The sequence below is a fragment of the Dreissena polymorpha genome, chromosome 1 (genome assembly GCF_020536995.1).
Source record: "Dreissena polymorpha isolate Duluth1 chromosome 1, UMN_Dpol_1.0, whole genome shotgun sequence".
Lineage (NCBI taxonomy): Eukaryota > Metazoa > Mollusca > Bivalvia > Myida > Dreissenidae > Dreissena > Dreissena polymorpha.
The window spans coordinates 30,959,240-30,983,692 of record NC_068355.1 but is presented as its reverse complement, the minus strand read 5'-3'; the positions used below and the strand labels follow the sequence as shown (position 1 = coordinate 30,983,692).

The 24,453-nt window shown below is 34.7% G+C and overlaps 1 protein-coding gene across 2 annotated transcripts in view; it reads right to left on the bottom strand.

Moving 5' to 3' along the window:
• LOC127875130 (uncharacterized) overlaps nt 1-24,453 on the bottom strand; it is a 162,733-nt gene that overhangs the window by 118,988 nt on the left and 19,292 nt on the right. The window contains exons 6-9 of one of the 2 annotated variants that reach the window (XR_008047301.1): nt 23,947-24,026; nt 22,468-22,570; nt 19,659-19,689; nt 17,478-18,970 (exon numbers count right to left, since the gene is read on the bottom strand). Coding sequence is in view for 1 of the 2 variants with exons in the window: in XM_052419967.1 (XP_052275927.1) it covers nt 18,815-18,970; nt 19,659-19,689; nt 22,468-22,570; nt 23,947-24,026 (370 nt within the window). In the remaining variant the exon portion in view is untranslated. Of the gene's footprint in view, nt 1-16,793; nt 18,971-19,658; nt 19,690-22,467; nt 22,571-23,946; nt 24,027-24,453 lie in introns of those variants that run through there. The other variant, XM_052419967.1, reaches the window with a different exon arrangement.

Below are 24,453 nucleotides of genomic sequence, written 5' to 3'. Positions count from 1 at the left end.
TTTTATATTTTAATGTTAATCAATTTCAAATGAAATAACAAGAATTATTAGATAATTGTGTGTTGAATTAGTCTGAGTCAAAATTTCAACAAAATCCGTTCGAAAATAAGGGAGCTATATTGATTTGAAAAGGTGTTGCGTTAGAAAAGTCTCCAAGTGTATGTGCAGTTTATGTCTCAATGTTGAACTGCTCGTAATCTGTCTTAAACACGTGACAGCTTCCATAGATAGTAAGCATTTCCAACATCCACAATGCTCGGATTTTGATAAAAGATCATGTGCTCAGAATGCTACTGGTGCCTTTTAAAGTGCCTTGTTAGCAAACGGCATTACTGTACATAAATTTCCGGTAAATCCAAGCGCTGAAGGCACTGCAGTTGTTCGCTCTTTATTTAAAGGCACCTTTTCATAGATTATGGCATGTTTTTGTTAAGTTTGTCATTAAATGCTTTATATTGATAAATGTAAACATCGGATATAAAAAGCTCCAGCAAAAAAACAAGAATAAAATTAAAAATAAATAAAAACAAGTAACCCTCAACTGGGCTCGAACCACTGACACCTGGCGTCCTGGAGTAAAAGTCTACCACTTAGACCACTCGCCCATCCGTACTCATACACTGAAGGATGTATTTTATATTTTACATAAGCAATCCTCGTAGTTTCACAAAATATAACGACAACAACAAAAGTCCAAATTATTCAATCGTTTCGCGTTGCAACGCTTTATTATTTTAAGTTTTTTTATTTCGTCGAAAAAGCATATAACGAATATTTTAGAGCATAGTAACAGTATTACTGTTTCCTCATAAAGATCCTTACTAAACGAAAATTTGCAAAACTGTAACAACTTTGTTTAATTTTGTCAATTTACCAAAACGTGAAAAGGCCCCTTTAATTTTACTTACATTCACAGGACATAAAGTTTGACTTTTGATGTAACCGAGATAATTCACTTTTAATTGTCTACAGTGGTGAGATTTTGAAAACAGGAGAAAAAATGCAATTGATTAACAATCTCTCATTTTATATAGGATTCACACAAACTCCACTTATGATTATAAAGATGAAAAAAGACATTCAACGTGTATTTAAGTTGGCGCTAATGAGTCTGTGAGTCTATATAAGAATAAACCACAGCATAATTCTAATAATGAATGTATTGGATGTGTTTAACAATAAGCGGTAAACCCTAACTTCATCGACCGACGTCAATCAAAAATAATAGTCGCCAGTTATTCTCGTCCTCATAAGCATTCTTGGAACCGATTGGACGGCGGATAACAGTTTGCTGACTAGAAAGTAACCTGCGAATTTCTCGTGACGCATCTTTGTCAGCACACACGACTGTCATGTGGCATGTCAAATTTACAACGGCTGCCCGGGTATTCGCCAACGAAATAATTTTGATCCAAATAGACCAGTTCACAGTGGCAAACAAGACCTTAAAGTGCACTGATAGACAATTTTACGACAATTCATGTCTGGTTGCATTTTAAAGGACAAGGTTATTCTTCAAAGGGAGTGCTGAAAATAAAAGATCTTCTTCCCGCTCCTCGCGCACTGCGCTGCTTGTATGGCCTCTATAGACGCCACAAGCCGTCGACCCGAACCCTAGAACGTCTTACCCAGCACGTTGAGCGTACTGGGTAACGCGGTCCTTCATAGGGCCACCCCCCTAGAAATCCTGGTCTGCATCTCTGTCCAAAGTCCGCCGCGCCCGTCCTCTACGCTGCCCCCGTCCTTTTTCTGGCAATGTCCCAGCAGACACAGTAACGTTGATTCAACGTTGAATCAACGTCAGATTCAACGTTGAAAATTGGTTGGATTTATATTTGATTCTGAAAGTTGAGCCAACGTTGAGGCATCAACCTAAAATCAACGTCGATATCAACGTTGAATCAACAATGTTTCAACGTTGAAAATCACGTTTATTTCACGTTGAAACAACGTTGACTTAACGTCAATATTTGGTTGAATTTTTATTAATTTCCATTGAATGTAGCGAGGTTTTCCAATTGTTCTATTATAATAACTGTTAGGACTGTATACAATTTAATCACTACATTGAGTTCATTAATAACACGACACTTTATTAATATTTGAGATTGTATTTTATTTTTATTTTAACACAAGTTTCATAATATTCCAAAATAAGCAGTATTTACTTTTACACTTAATATTTAGTTATTTTCAATACTGCTGGTCAAAAAGCAACTATTGTCCACTGATTGCTGATCTTAATACAACTATAATCCACAATGAAAGATGTTTCGATGTTACAGATTTAAAGCCTAAATTCTAACTAACTAAACTCTTTCCAGACACGTTATTTAGCTACAAATATGCCCACTCTCACCAAACAGACACTTTGTGTTAAGCAGTATTTGCATAAGTCAGAGGTTAACTCCGCCACGCCAGGTCAATAAATAAGCACAATATCTATGAGTTAGCGGTCAATAGTCGCATAATATGGTATAAATAAAAATAATAATGTTCAATAAATACGCTCAATATCTATTAGTTTGCGGTCGATAGCGCATAATTTGGTATAAATAATAATAATAATAATGTTCAATGTAAAATATCTCAGCAACAGATGTAAGGCGTCTTCTGATTGGCTAACACTCAAGGGTCAGTAAAGACTGAACGTCGAATTACAATTTTGTACGCGAAGTACATTTTTTACGTCGAATTACAATTTCGTACATCGAAGTACAAAAAATGTTCTTCGACGTACATATTGTACGTCAAAGTACATTTCTCTTTTTACCTGCTAGGTCTTGTTGACTTTTGACCCAAATGGTACGCCATAAATGTGTATTCATACTATTGCCTTCGAGGTGCTTATCCGATGTTTGACGGAACGGGCCAAGAATGTGCAATTGTGGGTCAAGTTCCCCAGGGGTACTACGTCCCCGTACCCCCATTTTTGTTCGTACCAAAAAAATTTCGTACCCATTTTTTTGTACCCAAATTGTTTTCGAACCCAATCTTTGTTCGTACTCTAATTTTTTTCGTAACCAATTTTTTTTCGCATAATTTTTTCGTTCCCAAAATTTTCGTACCAATTTTTTTTTTCGTACCCACATACACAATTGTGATGATGTAGATCATATTAAATTGAAGCTTTTATATCCATCCTCTTCAAAAGCATCGTCACACCAGTACTGTCAGTACTTTGATTTCAAAAGTTAACGCGGTTATATACATTGTGTTTTCCGTAAACAGTCATCTCATTTTATGTTTTCATAAAACATCATCTTAAAGTACTTGTTTATTTGTATGTTGCGCCGTTTTAACAATAACATACAGGTAAAATGTGGCAACTCCTCAATATAAACTTGTACAAACATTAATTAAATGTCCCGTGTAATGTTTATATTCTGGATCATATCCAGATGCTCCCATTATGGTTTTCTGATCTCGTTTTCGTCATGTTTATGATGATATACTAGTAGACAACTGCAATAGCGTATACTATCGCACTTTTCCTTCTTATAGGACTGTAACTGTGATTTGTCCCACGTGCATGTCGTTTCTTTTCTAAATAAAGGCCCTTTACAACAGTCGCGCCTTCGTTGAACTTATTTCCCCAGTCATCATCTGCTTTCTCGCTCAATACATAGGTTACCTGGGTAATCTACATAAAATAGATAGGCACAATTTAATTGACGATTATGTGTTAACGTGGACGTAATTTTAATCAAACAATATAAGTGTTGTATAGTTATACTTCAAGTTTGACAACATTACCCTTCATTTCGATTATGCTTTTTAAATCAGAGACTCTTAAAAGCAAAATAAATCTAAACAGAAAATTATTTGAAAATATTAATTTCCTGGCTTAATAAATCACGATATCCCCGTTACCGTAATGCTATCCAAATTTAATTGACAACATTGTCTGCTTCAGACGTAACGTCGTCCTACGTGTTGATTATCACGGTGTGACATTTCCGTTAGATCAACGAATATGATAACCGTTCGGTAACTAGAAATCATCACATAGGTTATTATATATCAACTTAAAGAAAACAAAAAAGCGTTTTTTCAGAGAGTTTATTTTTATTTGTTTGCTTCATATATTTTGTGCATACGTTGTTCTAATAACACACATCAAACATACTTTTTTACGCAGTGTGACATCATCACTAGATTCTATACTACATCAAATGCGTATAAAATTAACGTATCGTTCGAAAAATACAAAGAAAAATCAAAAGCAAAAATTGAAATAAAAAGCGTTTTTACGGAAACAATTTTTAGGCGACCCTATTGCTCAGGTGAGCTTTTGTGACCGGTCTTTGTCCGTCGTCCGTCCGTCCGTCCACATTTGTTCGTAAACACTCTAGAGGCCACATTTATTGTCCGATCTTCATGAAACTTGGTCAAAAGATTTGTCCCAATGATATCTCTATCGAGTTCGAAACTGGGTCATGCTGGGTCGAAAACTAGGTCACTAGGTCAAAAAAAGAAAAACCTTTTAACTTTGTCAAAATGTTTGCCTTAATGATATGTTGGTTGAGTTCAAAAAGAGGTTCCGGTCCATTGAAAAACATGGCCGCCAGTGGGCGTGACAGTTTTCCTTATTTGGCTATAGAGAAACCTTGTAAGCACTCAGAAGTCACAATTTTTGCCCAATTATCATGACAGTTGGTCAAAACATTGGTTTTATTGATATCTCGAACGAGTTCGAAAATGGTCCAGATCGGTGAAAAAACATCGCTGCCAGTAGGTGGGGCATTTTTCTCTATATTTATATAGTGAAAACATGTGAACACTCAAGAAGTCACATTTTTGGCCCAATTTTCATGAAATTTGGTCAAAATGTTTGCCATAATGATAAGTTGGTTGAGTTCAAAAGAGGTTCCGGTCCGTTGAAAAACATGGCCGCCAGTGGGCGGGGCTGTTTTCCTTTTTTAGCTATAGAGAAACCTTGTAAACACCCTAGGAGTCACAATGTTTGCCCAATCATCATGAAAGTCGGTAAAACATTGGTTTTATTGATATCTCGGACGAGATTCAAAATGGTTCAGATCGATGAAAAACATTGCCGCTAGTGGGCGGAGCATTTTTCTCTATATGCATATAGTGAAAACATGTGAACACTCTAGAAGTCACATTTTTGGCCCAATTTTTCATAAAATTGGGTCAGACAATTTGTTTTCTTGATACGAGAGTTGAGTTTGAAAATGGTTCCGGTCAGTTGAATAACATGGCTGCCGGGGGTGGGGCAGTTTTCTTATATTTATATAGTAAAAAAAGCTTGTGAACACTAGAAGTCACATTATTTGCCCAATCATCATGAAACTTGGTGAAAAGATTGGTTTTTATATATATCTGAGATGAGTTCGCAAATGTCCCCGATCGGTAAAAAAACATGGCCGCCAGGGGGATGGGGCAGTTTTCATTATGTGACTAGAGAGAAACCTTATGATCGAACACTATAGAAGTCACATTTTTTGCCTAATCATCGTGAAACTTAGTCAATGCATTGGTTTAATAGATTTTCCGGACAATTTGGAAAATGGCTCAGATCGGTGAAACACACTTTTTAGCTCACCTGATTGCTCAGGTGAGGTTTTAGAATTGGTCTTTGTCCGCCGTCCGTTCGTCCACCTTTGGTTTGTAAACACTCTCGAGATAGCATTCACATTTCTCAAGCATTATTTTTCAAAGTTGCTGAAAGATCTCAGTCAAGTTTGATAATGAGCAAAATCACATAATTAATGTCATAATTATTGCCCGTAGATTGTCCAAATTTTCATTATACTATAAAAAAAATCCTTATAAACATTCTAGAGGTCACAATTTTGTTTCACATTTTATGAATCTTGGTCATAACATTTGTTTTGTAAGCAAATTTTGATGTTTGGTCAGGGGGATCAACTCAAAATATAGGTAACCAGGTCAAATCTTACAAAAACACTCCATGCGCCAGAGTTTTGGTTCAATAATGATGAAACTTGACCAGGATGTTTATCTGGACAATATCTAGGTAAAGTTTGACATTTAGTAAAGATTGAATGAACCGGCTCCTCTCAAATGAGCGAACTAGGGCCATCTTGTTTTATCAAAAGACAAGTATAACACAATTTAATATGGGCTGGTAAAAAGTCTAAAAAATATATAAATGAAATTTTACCTTGAAAAAGGATAGTTCATTTAGTTTTCTGTTTCATCCAAAACAACCCGACATAAACAACTTTTCTATGACGTTATGGTCATTGAACGTCACGTCGATGTGTGCTAAACATTTGCGGAAAAACAAATATAAATGAGTCGTGTTCTGAGAAAACTGGGCTTAATTCATGTGCGTAAAGTGTCGTCCCAGATTAGCCTGTGCAGTCCGCACAGGCTAATTAGGGACGTAACTTTCCGCTTTAATGGTATTTTAAGTTTCGCGGAAGTCCCTCCTTACCGAAAATCAAGTTTAGGAGGAAAGTGTCGTCCCTGATTAGCCTGTGCGGACTGCATTTTGTTACAGCTTACGCAACGTTTTCGCAACGTTCTTCATTATTAAAGATGTAATTTTATTGTCAGTCTGGTACGATATGAATTCATCAACACATTATTTGTGAAAAAAGACATTATATACTTTATTTTGATATAAGAATGATGAGATTGCGTTTCCTTGAACGATTTAGCAGCCCGATTTAGCCGGGAAAATGCCAAAAATAGCTTTGTACGCCAACATCTCACGCGACGTCTAAATCATTTATAGAGTTACCTTGATTTTGTTGACAATCGCCATTTTCTTTTACATTTTCAACTTTATTCGCGAGCTGACATATTCAATTGCCACTGGCGATTTTGTCGATCGAAAACGCTAAAATATAATATTCTGACTTTGAAATATACGCTTTAAATAATTCAATTTAAAAATAAATAAATTGTTTTTGTTGCTTTTTGTCACTTGTTTGTCGAATATTCATCGCTGAAATTTGTGTTCTTTATACGTAAATGTTTGTAAATAAAAAATATTCTACTAGAGATCACATCTGTGTTCTCAATTTGCTTAATATGAGTTCATTTTTTCACCATCGAAATATTTGGTATTCACAAATTTGATCAGCATGCAGTTTTCTTCCGACATACAGTTTTCTTTCGACACATTCAAATCATACTTTTCTAGCCGGACTTATGGCGTGTTGGCTAGCGTAAAGCCCTGTGTGCGCAGTCTGGTCAGGAGCTGCGCTGTCCGCTATAAATCACGCAAGGTTTCATGGTCTCTTTAGGTATCTCCTGACCTACTGCTAGATGCGCAGGCTGGACCATAGCTACACTAGCAGCATATGGCATAAAGTCCATTTTCGCATGACGCGTGTCTATAAAATTTTCTTTGTTTCTTATAAATGGAACATCTTAGCAAACTACTTCTGGGTAAAAAAAAGAAGTCAAACTGTGTTATTTATAGCAAACTGGCAAATTTTGATAGCACTTCAGTCTTTCAAGAACGATTTCCATAAAGACTGACTGAGTACAGCAAACATTTGTGGCTCGATAATGAAATGTTTTCTGTCTCATCATGACGCCATACTATTTCGGTAGTTTTTGTTTCCTAATCTTGAAATCAATAATGTGTTATCAACGTTTATCGATACTATGATAGCTCATTAGGTCTTCCCCGGACGATTTAGAGAGCGTGTACCGAGTAAAAATGCAAAGATTTCCATCGATGCGATACCGGTAAGCTGGTTTTAATAGTAATACAAGTAAATGTATTATTTAAACATATTTCAAACACAATAATATACGAGGGCCAAGATGGCCCTATTCGCTCACCTGAGAAGAGTCGGTTTATTTAATCTTTACCAAACGTCAAACTTGACCTAGATATTGTCCAGACAAACATCCTGGTCAAGTTTCATCATTATTGAACCAAAACTCTGGCATATGGAGTGTTTTTGTTTTTGTAAGATTTTACCTGGTGACCTATGTTTTGAGTTGACCCCACCTAACCAAACATCAAACTTTGCTTACAAAAATAAATATTTTGACAAGATTCATAAAATCTGAAACAAAATTGTTACCTCGAGAGTGTTTACAAGGATTTTGTATAATATAATGAAAATTTTGACAATCTAAGGGCAATAATTATGGCATTAATTATGTGATTTTGCTCATGATCAAACTTGACTGAGATCTTTCAGCAACTTTCATAAAGAATGCTTGAGAAGTGTGAATGCTAGAGTGTTTACAAACCAAATGTGGACGAACGGACGGCGGACAAAGACCAATTCTAAAACCTCACCTGAGCAATCAGGTGAGCTAAAAAGTGTGTTTCACCGATCTGAGCCATTTTCCAACTTGTCCGAGAAATCAATAAAACCAAATGAGACTTCTATAGTGTTCGATCACAAGGTTTCTCTCTAGTCACATAAGGAAATCTGCCCCCCCCCCCCCCCCCCCTGGCGGCCGTGTTTTTTTGACCGATCGGGACCATTTGCGAACTCGTCTGAGATATATATAAAACCAATCATTTCACCAAGTTTCATGATGATTGGGCAAAAATGTGACTTTAGAGTGTTCAGAAGCTTTTTTTACTATATAAATATATGAAAACTGCCCCCCGGCAGACATGTTATTCAACTGACCGGAACCATTTTTTAACTCAACTCTCGTATCAAGGAAACAAATGTTCTGACCAAATTTCATGAAAATTGGGCCAAAAATGTGACTTCTAGAGTGTTCACATGTTTTCACTATATACATATAGAGAAAAATGCCTCGCCCACTAGCGGCCATGTTTTTCACCGATCTGGACCATTTTCGAACTCGTCCGAGATGTAAATAAAACCAATGTTTTGGTCCAACTTTCATGATGATCGGGCAAAAATTGTGACTTCTAGTGTGTTTACAAGGTTTCTCTATAGCCAAATAAGGAAAACTGCCCCGCCCACTGGCGGCCATGTTTTTCAACGGACCAGAACCACTTTTGAACTCAACCAACATATCATTAAGACAAATATTTTAACAAAGTTACATGAAGATTGGGCATGGAATGATACTTCTACAGTTTTTACAAGGTTTTTCTTTTTTTGACCTAGTGACCTAGTTTTTGACCCAGCAGGACCCAGTTTCGAACTCGACCGAGATTTCATTGGGACAAAGCTTCTGACCAAGTTTCATGAAGATCGGAAAAGAAATGTGCCCTCTAGAGTGTTTACGAACAAATGTTAACGGACGGATGGACGGACGACAGACAAAAACCGGTCACAAAAGCTCACCTGAGCAATCAGGTGAGCTAAAAAAAAACTTGAACCTCAAATAACAATTAACACATAAATGATACACAAAACTACACTGTATTATTATGAAAACATTAATAGTTTAAGGGGAGTAACTTCTGTAAACTTAAATGCAATATTTAGAAGAGTTGTCTCGCATGTTACAGGAACTTAATTCATGATTGTTTACAAGCTTTTTTACAATATAAATATAATGAAAACTGCCCCGTCCCCCTGGCAACCATGTTATTCAACTGACCGGAACCATTTTCGAACTCATCTCTCATATCAAGGAAACAAATGTTGTGACCAAATTTCATGAAAATTGGGCCAAAAATGTGACTTCTAGAGTGTTCACATGTTTTCACTATATACATATAGAGAAAAATGCCCCGCCCACTGGCGGCCATGTTTTTCCACCGATCTGGACGATTTTCGAACTCGTCCGATAAATCAATAAAACCAATGTTTTGACCAACTTGCATGATGATTGGGCAAAAATTGTGACTTCTAGAGTGTTTACAAGGTTTCTCTATAGCCAAATAAGGAAAACTGCCCAGCCCACTGGCGGCCATGTTTTTCAACGGACCAGAACCACTTTTGAACTCAACCAACATATCATTAAGACAAACATTTTGACAAAGTAACATGAAGATTGGGCATGAAATGTGACTTCTACAGTGTTTACAAGTTTTGTTTTGTTTTGACCTAGTGACCTAGTTTTTGACCCAGCACGACCCAGTTTCGAACTCGACCGAGATTTCATTGGGACGAAGCTTCTGACCAAGTTTCATGAAGATCGGACAATAAATGTGACCTCTAGAATGTTTACGAACAAATGTGTACGGACGTACGGACAGACGACGGACAAAGACCGGTCACAAAAGCTCAACTGAGCAATCAGGTAAACTAAAAAGATCACAACAAACCTTTTTGTTGTTTTCTGTTGAGTTTAAGCAAATATGGATACCTTAATTTGGATGGTAACGATGTACCTCAAGAACAGGGTATTACCGGTACTTATCAGTATGAAACAATAATGAAACAGAATGTGTATGCATATTGAAATAAAACATTTTTTTTAAATATTTGTTTTTGCTTTACATAATAAAAAATGGTTTTATTTATCACTTTACTTAGTACAATTTTTATGGGGTTTTCCGTTTTTCTCCCGTTGATATAATAATGAATTGGCTGTTATAAAGGTTGCTAATTGACCAGTCGCCAACTCCGCCCACATTTTGTCGATCAGCCAATCAGATATCGATTTTTCACACACCCCTCAGCAACGCTTATCTGGCCGCCATTTTGTCCGACAAACAAAGCGTGTTGAACATATGGAATGGACGTAATTTTTAAGAGTTTACACAGATTTTATATCAAATGCATGATCATTACTGTTCGATTATTATTCAAAATTGTAGGTGCTATACATACTTAATAAAAGGTTATTATTTTATCTTTATTTCTTGAACATATGAACGAGTAATGAGAAAACAAACACAATAAATAGTTTAACCACACCAGGTGTGTGTTCTATAAAACGTGTTATACCGTTTGATGCACAATATTATTAAGCAGTTTGGGCAACATAATAATTGCCACACGTGCTTATTAATCTCAGCGTAATTGTCGATGATTAATAAATAACAGTATGTTGCGTGGATCTCAGAATGAAGGAACATTAAGGCATTGTTAGGTACTGTACACAAGAAAAGAAAACTATTTAATTACTTAAATGATTTCCAATTATATGTTTATTTTCTGTGGCTCATAAACAAGGGAAATCATTATAAATTGTTAACTTAAATATTGTTTTAACTAAAGTAAAAACAACAAAAAGGTGATTTCAACGCGGCTTAGCCAGCTTAAAGCGACTTCAAGTGTAAAATGTACGGCTTATATTACAACAACAACATTTCTAATACAACATTTATTGATACGGGGAGAAATGTGAAAATTGCAATTAACATATAAGGGCCATCTTGTTATAAATAAGCAAATGCATAATATGCTAAATGTATTCAATTCGAATGTTCGTGAACAGCACCGTAATACCAACATTTCATTTTTTGATAGTGAAATGTAACAGGTTCGCATTAAACATAAATGTAATAAAATGCATATTAGACTATCTGTTAATGAAACCACGAAATCTGGCCTGTATTAAATTATGGTTACAATCAAAATTTAATTTATATCTAAATAAAAAACGGTGTCTTTTTAAAACTAACACAATAAAACAAAGATCTAAACATTTTTAATAAACAAAACCCATCATAATATGGATATGTCATTTGAATTTAATAAGAATATTTTCAAAATTATATATGAATAGCCACCGGGTTTACTGTCAGACGGTTGAATACAAGTTCAAAATCAATATGAAATAAATGCTCATTTTTACAACGGATTTTTCATCACCTCCCTATACAATATGTATAAGAAACGTTTCTGATAGTCAGTCTGCCGTTAACTCATTTATTTTGATTACGCCATTTCTCTCTAAAGTTTTTATGATTGTATTAACGTTTTACAAAGCAGTTTAGTTTAGTGTGCGGCTTTAATAATTTATTTTATAGAAAAGAGCATAATACATCATTACAAATATAGAATTTCCCTCACGTAATCCGCTATAATTGCGATCTGCTTGTCGGAGTTTTCTAATCACTAGACCACGTGACTATGTGGGCGGAGCGATCGATAATTTGGCGACTGGTCAATTAATAGCCCCAGCTGCTGTGCTGCGCGCATGTATGTGTGTAGTTTAAAGAAAAACTGTGTTACGCGATGTTATAATAACATGCATTGGACTATTTTCATTATAGAACTCAAACTCTTTCTTGGCCCAGATGCGGGTTGAGTGTGATTTGGTGAATCGTATTACCAAGCACACCGATTTTCAAAACACCACTATTTTTTGTAAACAACTAAAAACTGCATTTTCAAAACACTAAATCTTCATTTTAATTGTGTATAAAATACTACAGAAGTATAATACTGACATCAATTAATACATTCAAAAGAAATAATAATACTGGTAAATTTACGCAAATATTACATATTTCTATTGACTAAAACGCAAATTCCTGACCAAATCACACAAGAAATGCACCTAAATAAAACAAGAAGACATGGGACCTTTTTTTGACAAGGGTAAGGCGCTCACCTGATCACAATATTTAATAAAAAATATACACGGAAACTACCCTACCCATTGGAAGCACAGTTTTCAATGGACTGTACTATTATTCAAACTCAGCAGATATATCATAAGGAAACACATTTATCATGAGCATGTGTCGTGGTGATTGGAACAAATATTACTTCTATAGTAATCAAAAGCTTTACATTAGTTAGCGTAAATTAAGTTAATTATTGAATGAAAACCTTATAAAGGCTTAATAGTAATATCACAACTCCAAAACATTATCAGGCCTACACAAGGCAATAAAATTAGCATGGAAAAGAACGTGTAACATAAACCTAATTAATCTGGGGTTAATTTCTTGGAGAGGTTGATATTCATTGCATTGGGGTTAAAATCCACTTTAAAGTGGATTATTGAGGGCACTTTAAATACTTCAATTGATGAATATCTATTTTAAAATCATATAAAATATTTTTGGGAATAAACAAAGCTCAAAGCCGTTACATATATAAACTACCAGTATACAAGCCAATACTGCCTAATTGTAATGGGGTAAAATAATATTACACAAACAAAACTTGAAGCCTTTACAAACATTAACCATGCATGCAAATACTGGCTTTTTTCAAATTAATTTGAAAATTTGATGAGCATAACTTAATTCCAAAGCTATTGAAATGATAACACATTTTACAATGCATGCAAATACTAACTTTCCCTTTATTAAAATTAATAAACCTAGTTTATTAATAAAAAGGTTATATTGAAAAATCAATCGCAAATGAAACATTTTAATGGCGTCGATTAAGTTAAATCTAAACAGCCCAAACTTACTTGAAACAAATCAAGTGAAATTGATTCCTGGCGGCCATGTTCTTCATAGGACTGGAATCATGTTCAAACTCAATCAAGATAGCATAAGAAAAAAATGTCTGCGGAGGTTGTATGAAACTTGGGCAAAGTATGTGACACCAGGAGTGTTCACAATCTTTGTCTTTTATTTAACCTAGTTAACAAGTGTAAGACCTCACACACCTACTTTCAAACTTGGCAAAAATATGATTTCAACAAATGATCTGACCAAGTTTAATAGTGCTCTTAAGCTTTTTCTTCCATTTGACCTAGTGACCTTGTTATTGACTCAATGTGATCCACATTGAATTCACTTGAGACAAAATTGGGACAAAAATTATGTCAAAATTTCACAAAGATAGTGCAATAAATGTGGCTTCGAGTGTTCACAAGCTTTCTCTTTAACTTGAAAAAGATACTTTGATTTTGACATCACACAACCCAATTTTTTAGACAATAAGTTTGGCCTCTAGATTAGAAAAGGGAAATTTTCTAAGGTTATGACAACTTACAAAAGGCTATCACAAATCTCATGATGAGCAAGCTATAAGCAGGTGAGCTAAAAACCTAATCTTTGATAATATGATCACCATGAACATGATACAAATAATACACATATATAATTATCAAAGTAAGTGTACTCATAATCCAAGGGAAAAACAGTGTGTGTGACGTTCCGAAAGGCTGCTTTTTATTTTTATCATGAATATTTAACTGGACCAAGATATCATGGGAAAAATGTTTTGACCAAGTTTCATGAAGATTTGAAATACATATGGCCTTTGGTGTTTATTAAGGTAAATATTGGCAATGCATGATGAACGACAGACAAAAGGCAGAAAAAAACTCGCCATGACCAACTTGTGCTCAGAAAACCTAAAAAGTAACAATTTTTAACAATTCCTATATAAGAGATGATTCAGAATATTGTAAAAGCTATTTAAAACATAGAATAAAATATCACAATTCCTGACTAACCATGTACATTATCTTCAGACTAAAACAATACAAATGCAAACTGTAAGAAATGTAATAAATGCTTAACAATTTTAGCAGCTGCTACAGGACTATAATGATGTTCCGAAGAGAGTAACAAAAATGCATGGGAAACATGTTTGATGCTTCAGATGTAAACTGCCTTGTCTATTACATCCTTTTTGGATTGCTTTATGTGAATATTTGCAAATGTACCTTCAATCTTTTGGTGCAATTTTATCAACTATGAAACAATAGCTAACAACACAATAAAATTAAGAGGTGTACCAAGATAGCAGTCACAACTATTCTACTGTTTCAATGTACATTTTCTGGCAGTCATTTGATTTATGCTAGCTCAATAACATAACCCGCTAAATACCTCAAAGCTTAGTATTTTTTCTATTTTCAGTAACAGTGACCTTGATCCTACTGGCCCCAAATGCAATCCATCACTAGATCATCTATGTCTGATGTATGCTACCTTCACACAAAATTACAGCAAAATACCTCCATTCAAACTAGTTATTTAAAGAAATTAGCTTATCAATTTTGTGTAACAGTGAACATGACCCAACTGGCCCTATATGTAACTTTGTGCTGGTTCAGCATTTAAGCTAACTGCCCAAAATTTAATCCATATACATGTATACCCATCCTTACTGAAGTCATTTAAAAGAAACTATTATCTTTTTGTAGCAACAGTGACCCAGACCCAACTGGCCCCGAATGCGTCATGAAGACTTGCTTTATCAAAGATTAAATTCAAGTTGGTAAATGAAAACTAAAGTAATTGATAAGAAAGCACAAACCATAATCTTAATCTATAAGAATCAAAGGCAATATCCTGCTAACTATGGTTCAGGCTGGGTCACTGACCATATATTATGACCACTAACATAGATTAATTATGAATATCTGAAGCTAATGTTAAAATATTGAGTTGTTGAACTTACATTTTAACTTGAATTTTCTACATACAAAAAGAGGCGTAAAGCTTAAGAGCAGGTAATGGTTGTAAGCCTTGATCAGTGACCAACCAAGAACAGGTATGTAGTACAGCTCAGACAATTCAGTGAATAGTCAAGCTGCTAAGAAATAAAATTGACCTACAGGAAGAAGAACATTGTTTCTTTCCAGTTCACATGAATTGAGGCAAATATATTTATGCGCACATGTTTTTCGACTAGTTTTGTTATATGATGCTTCATGCTTGTATGTCGTTCTATATTGTTATTATTGATGTTTATCTTACAATAGATCAAAAACATGTATAATCTAATATTACTCTGACAAGTAACAAACAAGAAAAAATTACACCAAACAAACAATATTGCACTATTTGTTCTTATTGACAAAACATTACAAGAAGTTGTTTCATTTTATTTCATAAAATTAGATTGAGTATTCCATATACTATGGTACTTCGATTAATGATCCTTACATTTGACTATAAAATTGTTAAAATTTAAAACTGTCGTCATAATTATACGATTATACTGTGCGCAAGAGAAGACTAATTTGGAATGAAACTTGTCATTATTTACTATGAACGTTACAACAAAGCATATGAGCTTTACTCTGGGAAAATGGTGTTTGATGCATATGTGTTAAGTGGCGTCCCTAATAAAAACTTTCCACCTTAACTGGATTATATCAAAGAAAAAGACATACAGTTGGAAAGTTTCGTCCCTGATTAGCCTGTGCAGGCACAGACTAATCACTTTATGCTCATGCATTAAGCTTGTAAAAGAGCGCAGCTTGCATACATGTTGAAGATCTCAATTACCAATGTGCAACTAGCAAAATCACAACGTATCAACTTTCTTCTACAACAAAACATACAAGTGCAAAAAATAACTACATGTATCGATAACAAATGCTTAATAATATTAAAAAGCATATTAGTTGCAATGGTACCTAATAATATTTTGCATTTTTGTGTGTTAAGTCCTCACTTATTTTTTATGGAAAGTCCTTGCTGTGATAACATCATGTTACAAAGAATAAATAATTGTACTACAGCAATGTAAGAATGTTCAAAACAAGAATAGACTTAAGCCTAATCATGTAACAATTAGTCTTAAAGGGACTGTCAACCATGATGACAAAGAAAAGACAAGTTGTACAAGAGCACCGCCTTGCGGGTGCAGACCGCTCATCTATTTTCTTTTTAAAGGTGAAGGGACTCTCATTTTCAATCACAAAGGAGGGAGGGGAGGGGTGGAGTGAAGAGCGGTGCATTGTGTGGGGGTGTGGACATTTATTACATTATCCTCCAAAAATGCGAAAAAAAGGGGAAAAAAAATCGGGGGGGGGGGGGGGTGGGTGGGGGTGGGGATTCTTGGGTGCTACAGTTGGACGGTATTTCAAACATAAAATAATAAAAATAAATATTTGTGTTTTTTAACCGTTTCAAAAAAAAAATTGGGGGGGGGGGGGTCGAGGTGGGGGGGTATAGTGTGAGGGTGTGGTGGTAATTTGTGAGATGATCTTAAAACAAAAAAATGTAGGGGGGGGGGGGATTCGGGTGGGGGGAGGGGGGTTGGGGGGGGATTCTTGGGTGCGATGGTTGGACGGTATTTCAAACATAAAATAATCAAAATAAATAGTTTTGTTTTTTAACTGTTTAAAAAAAAAATTGGGGAGGGGGTGGGGGGGGGGGTATAGTGTGAGGGTTTGGGTGGAGTCTATTGTGGTATGTCAGGTAAGAGTAGTTTTGTCAAAAGTATCAATCAAATCTAATCATAAATAAAGAAGTTATGGCAATTTTAGCGAAATTTAATAATTTGACCTTGAGAGTCAAGGTCATTCAAAGGTCAAGGTAAAATTCAACTTGCCAGGTACAGTAACCTCATGATAGCATGAAAGTATTTGAAGTTTGAAAGCAATAGCCTTAATACTTAAGCAGTAAAGTGGATCGTAACACAAAATTTAACCATATATTCAAAGTTACTAAGTCAAAAAAGGGCCATAATTCCGTAAAAATGACATCCAGAGTTATGCAACTTGTCCTTTTACTGTACCCTTATGATAGTCTGCGAGTGTTCCAAGTATGAAAGCAATATCTATGATACATTAGGGGTAAAGTGGACCAAAACACAAAACTTAACCAAACTTTCAATTTTCTAAGTATAAAGGGCCCATAATTCCGTCCAAATGCCAGTCAGAGTTACATAACTTTGCCTGCACAGTCCCCTTACGATAGTTAGTAAGTGTTGTAAGTATGAAAGCAATAGCTTTGATACTTAAGGAATAAAATGGACCTAAACACAAAACTTAACCAAAATTTTCAATTTTCTAAGTATAAAAAGGGCACATAATTCTGTCAAAATGCACGCCAGAGTTATCTAACTTTGCCTGCCCAGTCCCCTCATGATAGTAAGTAAGTGTACCAAGTTTGAATGCAATAGCATTGATACTTTCTGAAAAAAGTGGACCTAAACGCAAAACTTAACCAAAATTTTCAATTTTCTAAGTATAAAAAGGGCACATAATTCAGTTAAAATGCACGCCAGAGTTATCTAACTTTGCCTGCCCAGTCCCCTCATGATAGTAAGTAAGTGTACCAAGTTTGAATGCAATAGCATTGATACTTTCTGAGAAAAGTGGACCTAAACGCAAAACTTAACCGGACGCCGACGCCGACGCAGACGCCGACGCCAAGGTGATGACAATAGCTCATAATTTTTTTTCAAAAAATAGATGAGCTAAAAATACTGTATTTTTTTACAATTATTACTTTATAAAATATCACGACTGGTATATTACATTACTTGAAAAAAGTTGTTAAGTTTTCATATTTTCAGTATATTGGATAATAAATTTTACTGGGTATCGCTACCAAGTAACTACCAGTTAACTATAAATAACGCAAGTAGATTGATCATCATTGTCACGTGATAAACCCAGGAATGCATTTTGTGCATGCGTAGTGAATTGTATATATTTTATATATAAAATGATCAATCTACTTGCGTTATTTATAGAGTGTATCTCGTTATGTCACCTGTTTTCGCAATGTTCTTTCGATTTCACATCACAAAATTTTATTACCGAATATACTGAAAATATGAACTTTTTTCAAGTAATGTAATATACCAGTCGTGAAAATTTTAATGAATATAAACTAATATTTGTAAAAAAATACGGTATTTTAGAACTTTTCATTTTTCGTCATTCGTGGTTGAAGTTCCTTTAAGCCTAGCAGTCAGATAATTGCGCAGTCTGATCAGAATCTACCCTGTCCGCTACAAAGTCACCATTTGTTTAGTGGTCTGATTAGCAGTCATGATATCTCCTGACAGGACTACGCAAATACTCAGGTTGGTCTGAAGCTAGGATGGCAACATATGGCATAGTATCCCTTTTTGCACGACACAGCTCATATGATTCCTTATAGATTAGTTTAAGTATCTGATGTAGGCTGACATGAACATATATGTCATGATTGTCTACAACAATTCTTTAAAGCTGGGCTCAGACTAATCAGGAAAGACACACCCTGAATAGCCTGTGCAAACTTCACAGGCTTATCTTGGAAAACACTTTATGCACATGCATTAAGCCCAATGTTCCCAAAGAGCTGCTCAATTTATCAACTTCACATGGCTGATTTTGGTCTGGTGAAGTGCCGTCTGCTGGTAGCGATTCCCGCCTCCAGTTCAAGGTCAGCCAGCTCCTCCCGACACTCCTGCACTCTTGCCTGTATCTCACTGATGAAGATGTCATGGTCCGCACACAGCTTGTTGAGACCAAACTGAAAATAATTACTAGTTTGGAGTAAGAATGTTTAGGAAAGTACTAAATTATGTCATTATTTTGGTTATTAACAAGTACTTGTCTTTGTGAACTTTGTGTTATTTCAGTAGGAGTCAAATTATACACTAATATTGTTGGAATTAATCGTGGGAACTTAAGCAATTAATCATATAAAACAGAGTTCTCTAAATTATTTGTCATGAAATACGTTAAGTATAAGGCTACAAAAATATGATCCTCATCCTTGGAAAAGAGGGTTTAATGCCAATGTGTTAAGTTTTGACCCAGATTAGCCTGTGCAGTCCACACAGGCTAAGCAAGGACAATACTTTCTGCTTATACTTGATTTTTGCTAAGAAGAGACTTCCTTTAAATGAAAGATACTGTAAAAGTGTAAAGTGTCATCTCTGATTAGTTTGCGCAAGCTGGAGAGGCTTATCTAGGACAACACCTTTCACACATTTAACCCTTTGCATGCTAGGAAATTGGTCTTCTGCTAAAATGTTGTCTGCTGAATTTATAAAATTAGCATTTTCTTCGACTTTTTTCAAAGAATACTATCAGAATAGCAAACAGTTTGGATCCTGATGAGACGCCACGTTCTGTGGCATCTCATCTGGATCCAAACTGTTTGCAAAGGCCTTTAAAATTCGGTTCCAGCACTTAAAGAGTTAATACAGACTTACTGTGTCAATTGGCTTGGGAATGTTTTTCAATCTGGAACATAGAAATTCTATAAAAGTTGGTTTTATTTAAAAGCAACAGCCCTAATAATGCACAGTAATGTATGAAATACTCATTTTGGCATATTGATATATATTTTTAAATATGTGAAATGTGTTTCTTAAAGCAATTTATTTTTCAGATGTTTTGTTTGTAATAAAAAAAGACATGGTTGCTGGTAAAAGAACAAGAGCTTTTCTTTTTTTTTGTCAGATTTTTAATAAACCAAATTGTTTGCACAGAATGTCAGTTATAACTGCTATCAAGTAATTTAGTATTTAATTTGCAAAATATCCGTCAAGACTACTAAACATTGATTTGTAGGAGAATCCATTTCGCTATATTTAGTAATAATGCCATTGAATGATTACTCTGACCATGCACCCCATATGCAAACAAGAGGGACAGGATGGTCCTAGATTACTCACCTGTGAAAGGGAGCATGGTCATATATGAACCCAAGGGTATGATTTGAACAATCTTTGTAGAAGACCACAACCTCATGTCGAGTATCAAACATATTCAAACAATGCACTCCCACAACCTCAGGCATGTCCTAGTTTGATCCCAAGAGCAAAATTTGAAACAAGGGGGCCAGAGGCCCACAGTCGCTGATCTGAGACTTCAGTGAAATGAACTGCTCTCAACTTTTGAGATGTTTCTGAAACCACATTCAAACTTGGCCAAAATATAAACCACAGAGTTAACAAGGTTTTACAATAGTCATATAAGAAAAAATGCCCATGCGGCCATGTTTTTCAAAAGACTTGAACTTTTTTACTCATCCAAGATATCATTAGATCCAATGTTTTGACTTTCATGAAGATTGGACTAAAAATGTGACTTCTAGAGTGTTAACAAGGTTTTTCCATAGCTATATAGCAGCCATATTTTTCGACAAACCATAACCGTTTTTTTACCATTTGTGAAGAGGAAAACTATAAGAGGTTTTACGCCAAATATTTCATCTAAAGGCTTTTTTATTTCATCGATTTTTAAAATTTCACTATTTAAGTCTACATAAATGTGACCGTGGCCTTTGACCCCAGGCGCTTGATTTGAACCATTTTTGTAGAGGACCATTATATAATCAGCTTTTTAAAGTTATTTACTATACATCATGTGACACATGGACAGCCTTTTTTACAACAAGGGCATAATTTTAACTATACTTCAAGAGGAGCACTAGAAATGTTACACATGGAATATTGAACATCTGAGCCTTGTGGTTTCAGAGTTTTTTAAAAATCAATTTTAAAGCTCTGGTGAACTCTATATGCAGCAGACTCGAATGAATTGAATACCTTGAAAGAGGGTCATCAAAGGATCATTTCTGTGAAGTTTCATGAAATCAACCAAAGGGTTTAGGAGATGATGTAGTTTGAAGCAAATTGTTGATGACTAACAACTGATGACACAGACGCCAGGCGGCCACTTACCATTTTGTGCTTAAGTGAGCTAACAAAAATGAAGTTCTGGTATAATGTATCTATGCTTGTCTCAAAGCTTGATTTTTTTCTAGATATAAAGAAAAAAAGTCAGAAAACCTTTTTTTTTAAACCTTTCTTTTTTCCGTTGATCACACTAATTCCTTGAGCAGTCTATGGATTATAAGGAATCTATGTATCTAGTTCCATTACATTTGATCAATTAGTTTTCAAGAAATCTTCAATAATTAATTAATTACTACCAGTAACCTTGACTTTTCTTACCCAATATGCAATCCCAAGCTATATATTGATATATGGTATTTGCCCAAAAAGTTTCAATACAATTGATTAATTTGATATTGACTTATTGGGCTTAAACGCTATAATTATATTAAGTAACAATTACTTTATTCCCATCTTGAATGCAAAATTAAGTTTTGATAGAAATTATCTTTGCTTGTAGTTTATACATGACCATATCTAATTTTTGTTTGACTCATGAAGCAGAATCCGTGTTCCTATTTTTAGTAACAGTGACCTTGATGTCCTTGTGCCACATGCAACCCTAGCAAGGTCTGGATATTGATATTTTATATATGATGTACTATTACAACATATCAATTAATTCATAAGTTATTGAGCTGACACAATAATACTTAAAATACCATTGGGCTTTACTCCATCCCCTGTATATACAATCCCGAAATGCAGGATATGAAGTCATTTACGTATGATGTTTAATTACAATTAAGTACTCAATTTGACCAGAAGCATTTAAGCAGACTCCATCTTGTTGTTTAAAGTACCAGTGACCTTCACCCCATGCATCCCATATGCAAGACCAAGGGGTAAGGGGTGGGGTCTTGGTCCAATTTATAAACATATGAACTTTGATGAGAATATCATAAGTTTGAACAGCTGTAGGCTGCTTATGTGTAAAATTTCCAACACTCAAATGCCCTTAATTCTAACATATTTCAAACCGGTGTTACCAAACTTGGCCTATGGGTAAATTTATATATTATGAAGAAGGCATGCTTGAATTAAATCTCGTAAGCCAATCCTGAGAAATTAGCTACCTGACAAATTTAACATATAAAATGGTCCCTTATTTATACAAATTTCAAACTAAAGTAACCAAACTTGGCAAATCGGAACATCTCAATATAAAACATACATGTTTTAAGTTTCCTGTGAAACTAGCTTCTTGAACAGCTGTATCCTAGCCCAGATGCTATTTTATGCAAGTAGAAAAGCTTGCTTTTTCTTTAAAAAGCAGTGGATAAAACCAAATTGTTTGATTTTTTTTAACAAATTTTCTCCCTGAGTTTTAGCTGGTTACCTGTCTGGGATACACTGTAGGGTCTCATTCAGTGTGTACTGGAACTGGGCTATCTCTGACTGGTACTGCACCAGTCCACAACTGCTGTCTTTATTACCCACACCTACAACATTCCCAAATAGATTAATGCTAAATACTGGTAACATTTTTTTTTCAGTTTCAACAAGATCAAAGACACGTTTATTTCCTAATAAAACAGTAAAAGGTCTCCATGGTGCAGTGGATATGGTACACGCCTATTGACCAGGATGTCGAGGGTTTGATTTCCACTGAGGAAGCATTCGTCTGATTTACCACAAAGAAACCAAGTTCTGATTCTGCCAAGGAACCTGAGCTTTTCAATAACTCTTAGATTTGATGCAATTAAGCTTAAATAAATAGGTTTAAATTGAACTAAGTGTATATGGAATACCAAAAATAAGAGCAACTTGAAACAGAAGTTGAAGAAGTGTAAAATTGTAAAAATAAAATCACAGGTCTTATTAAGATAATAATAAGGAATAAAATATGTAATGGAAGAACAAGTAAATGGATAATACATGAAATTCTATTAACTTGTTATTGTTGGGACATTCTGCTAGCACATGAACACTCACTACTGGTATTTAGCATAATATAAAACCAGCCACCAATACTTGAGAACTGTATGGGAGACTGACATGCTCTCTTTTTTCCTTATCACTAACACATGTACACAAAACAAAAGTTATACAAGAAAAAAAAATAATTTGATGTCTTTGTTCTTTATTTATAATGCATCAATACAAATTGGTGTATTTTCTTTTTTATTTCTAAGTTAAACCAATTTTTCTCAGAATGTCAGTTAAGGGATCTTTTCACGGTTTGGTAAATTGACAAAATTGGAAAAAGTTGTTTCAGATTCGCAAATTTTCGTTTTAGTTATGATATTTGTGAGGAAAAAGTATTATTGAACATTGACCATAGTCTAATATAACCATTATATGCATCTTTTGACGATTTAAAAACCTAAAAATTATAAAGCGTTGCAACGCGAAACGATTGAATAATTTAGAGAGTTCTGTTGTTGTCGTTTAAATTTACGAAACTACGAAGATTGCATATATAACATTATAAAATACATCATACATTAACACTCGGCAGAATAGCCGAGAGGGCTAATGCGTTTTTACTCCAGGACGCTGGGGGTCACTGGTTCGAGCCCCGGTGCGAGCTACATTTTTTTTCCTTTTTTAAATTTTATTCTTGATTTTTCACTGAAGCTTTTAATATCCAAAGTTTACTTTTATCAAAATAAAGCATTTAATGACTAACTTCAAAATATGCAAAAATCTGTGAAAAGGCCCCTTTATAATAGAGTTGTATACTTGCATATGTTCACACCAAAATATTGGAAAATTACAGAACACTTTCCTGTTTCAACGGTTATGAGTAAATAAAAAGTTACAGTACTTTAATGAATGTGATGCAATATAGTTTTGGTTGTGTTCCTGTGTGTACCTTTGATAAGATTCTCCAGGTCTGTTATTTCCTTCCGCACAACATCTGCAGTTCTCATTCTTGGCATCTTGAAATAAGGTCTGAAAAGATGTTTGATAAAACAGGATGACGTGGCAAGGTATAGATGATTGAATGAAAGATTATATCTCGGTAATATATAATAAAGTGTAAATAATTTTACATGGAACTGTTGTCTCTTCAGACATTGTCTCAACTTGTCATTACTAGATGCCTGTCAGAAACATGTCGAGTCCATAGCCAATAATGTTTGTAATAATTCAACCAGCTGTAACACTGGCATGTTTCAATTTTGATCTTAAGTGTGCCCTTGATATTTGTCCACAAGGTAAGCATTATTATTTTATCCTTTTAAAAATTCATGATAAATGATGAAATTACAGTTTCAATAAGTGGTTTTGGACCTATAATCTTCAAGTTTGACCTTGACCTTTATGGTAGGGGACAGTTGCTACATTCAACCCATCATCTTTTCATGATGGATATTTG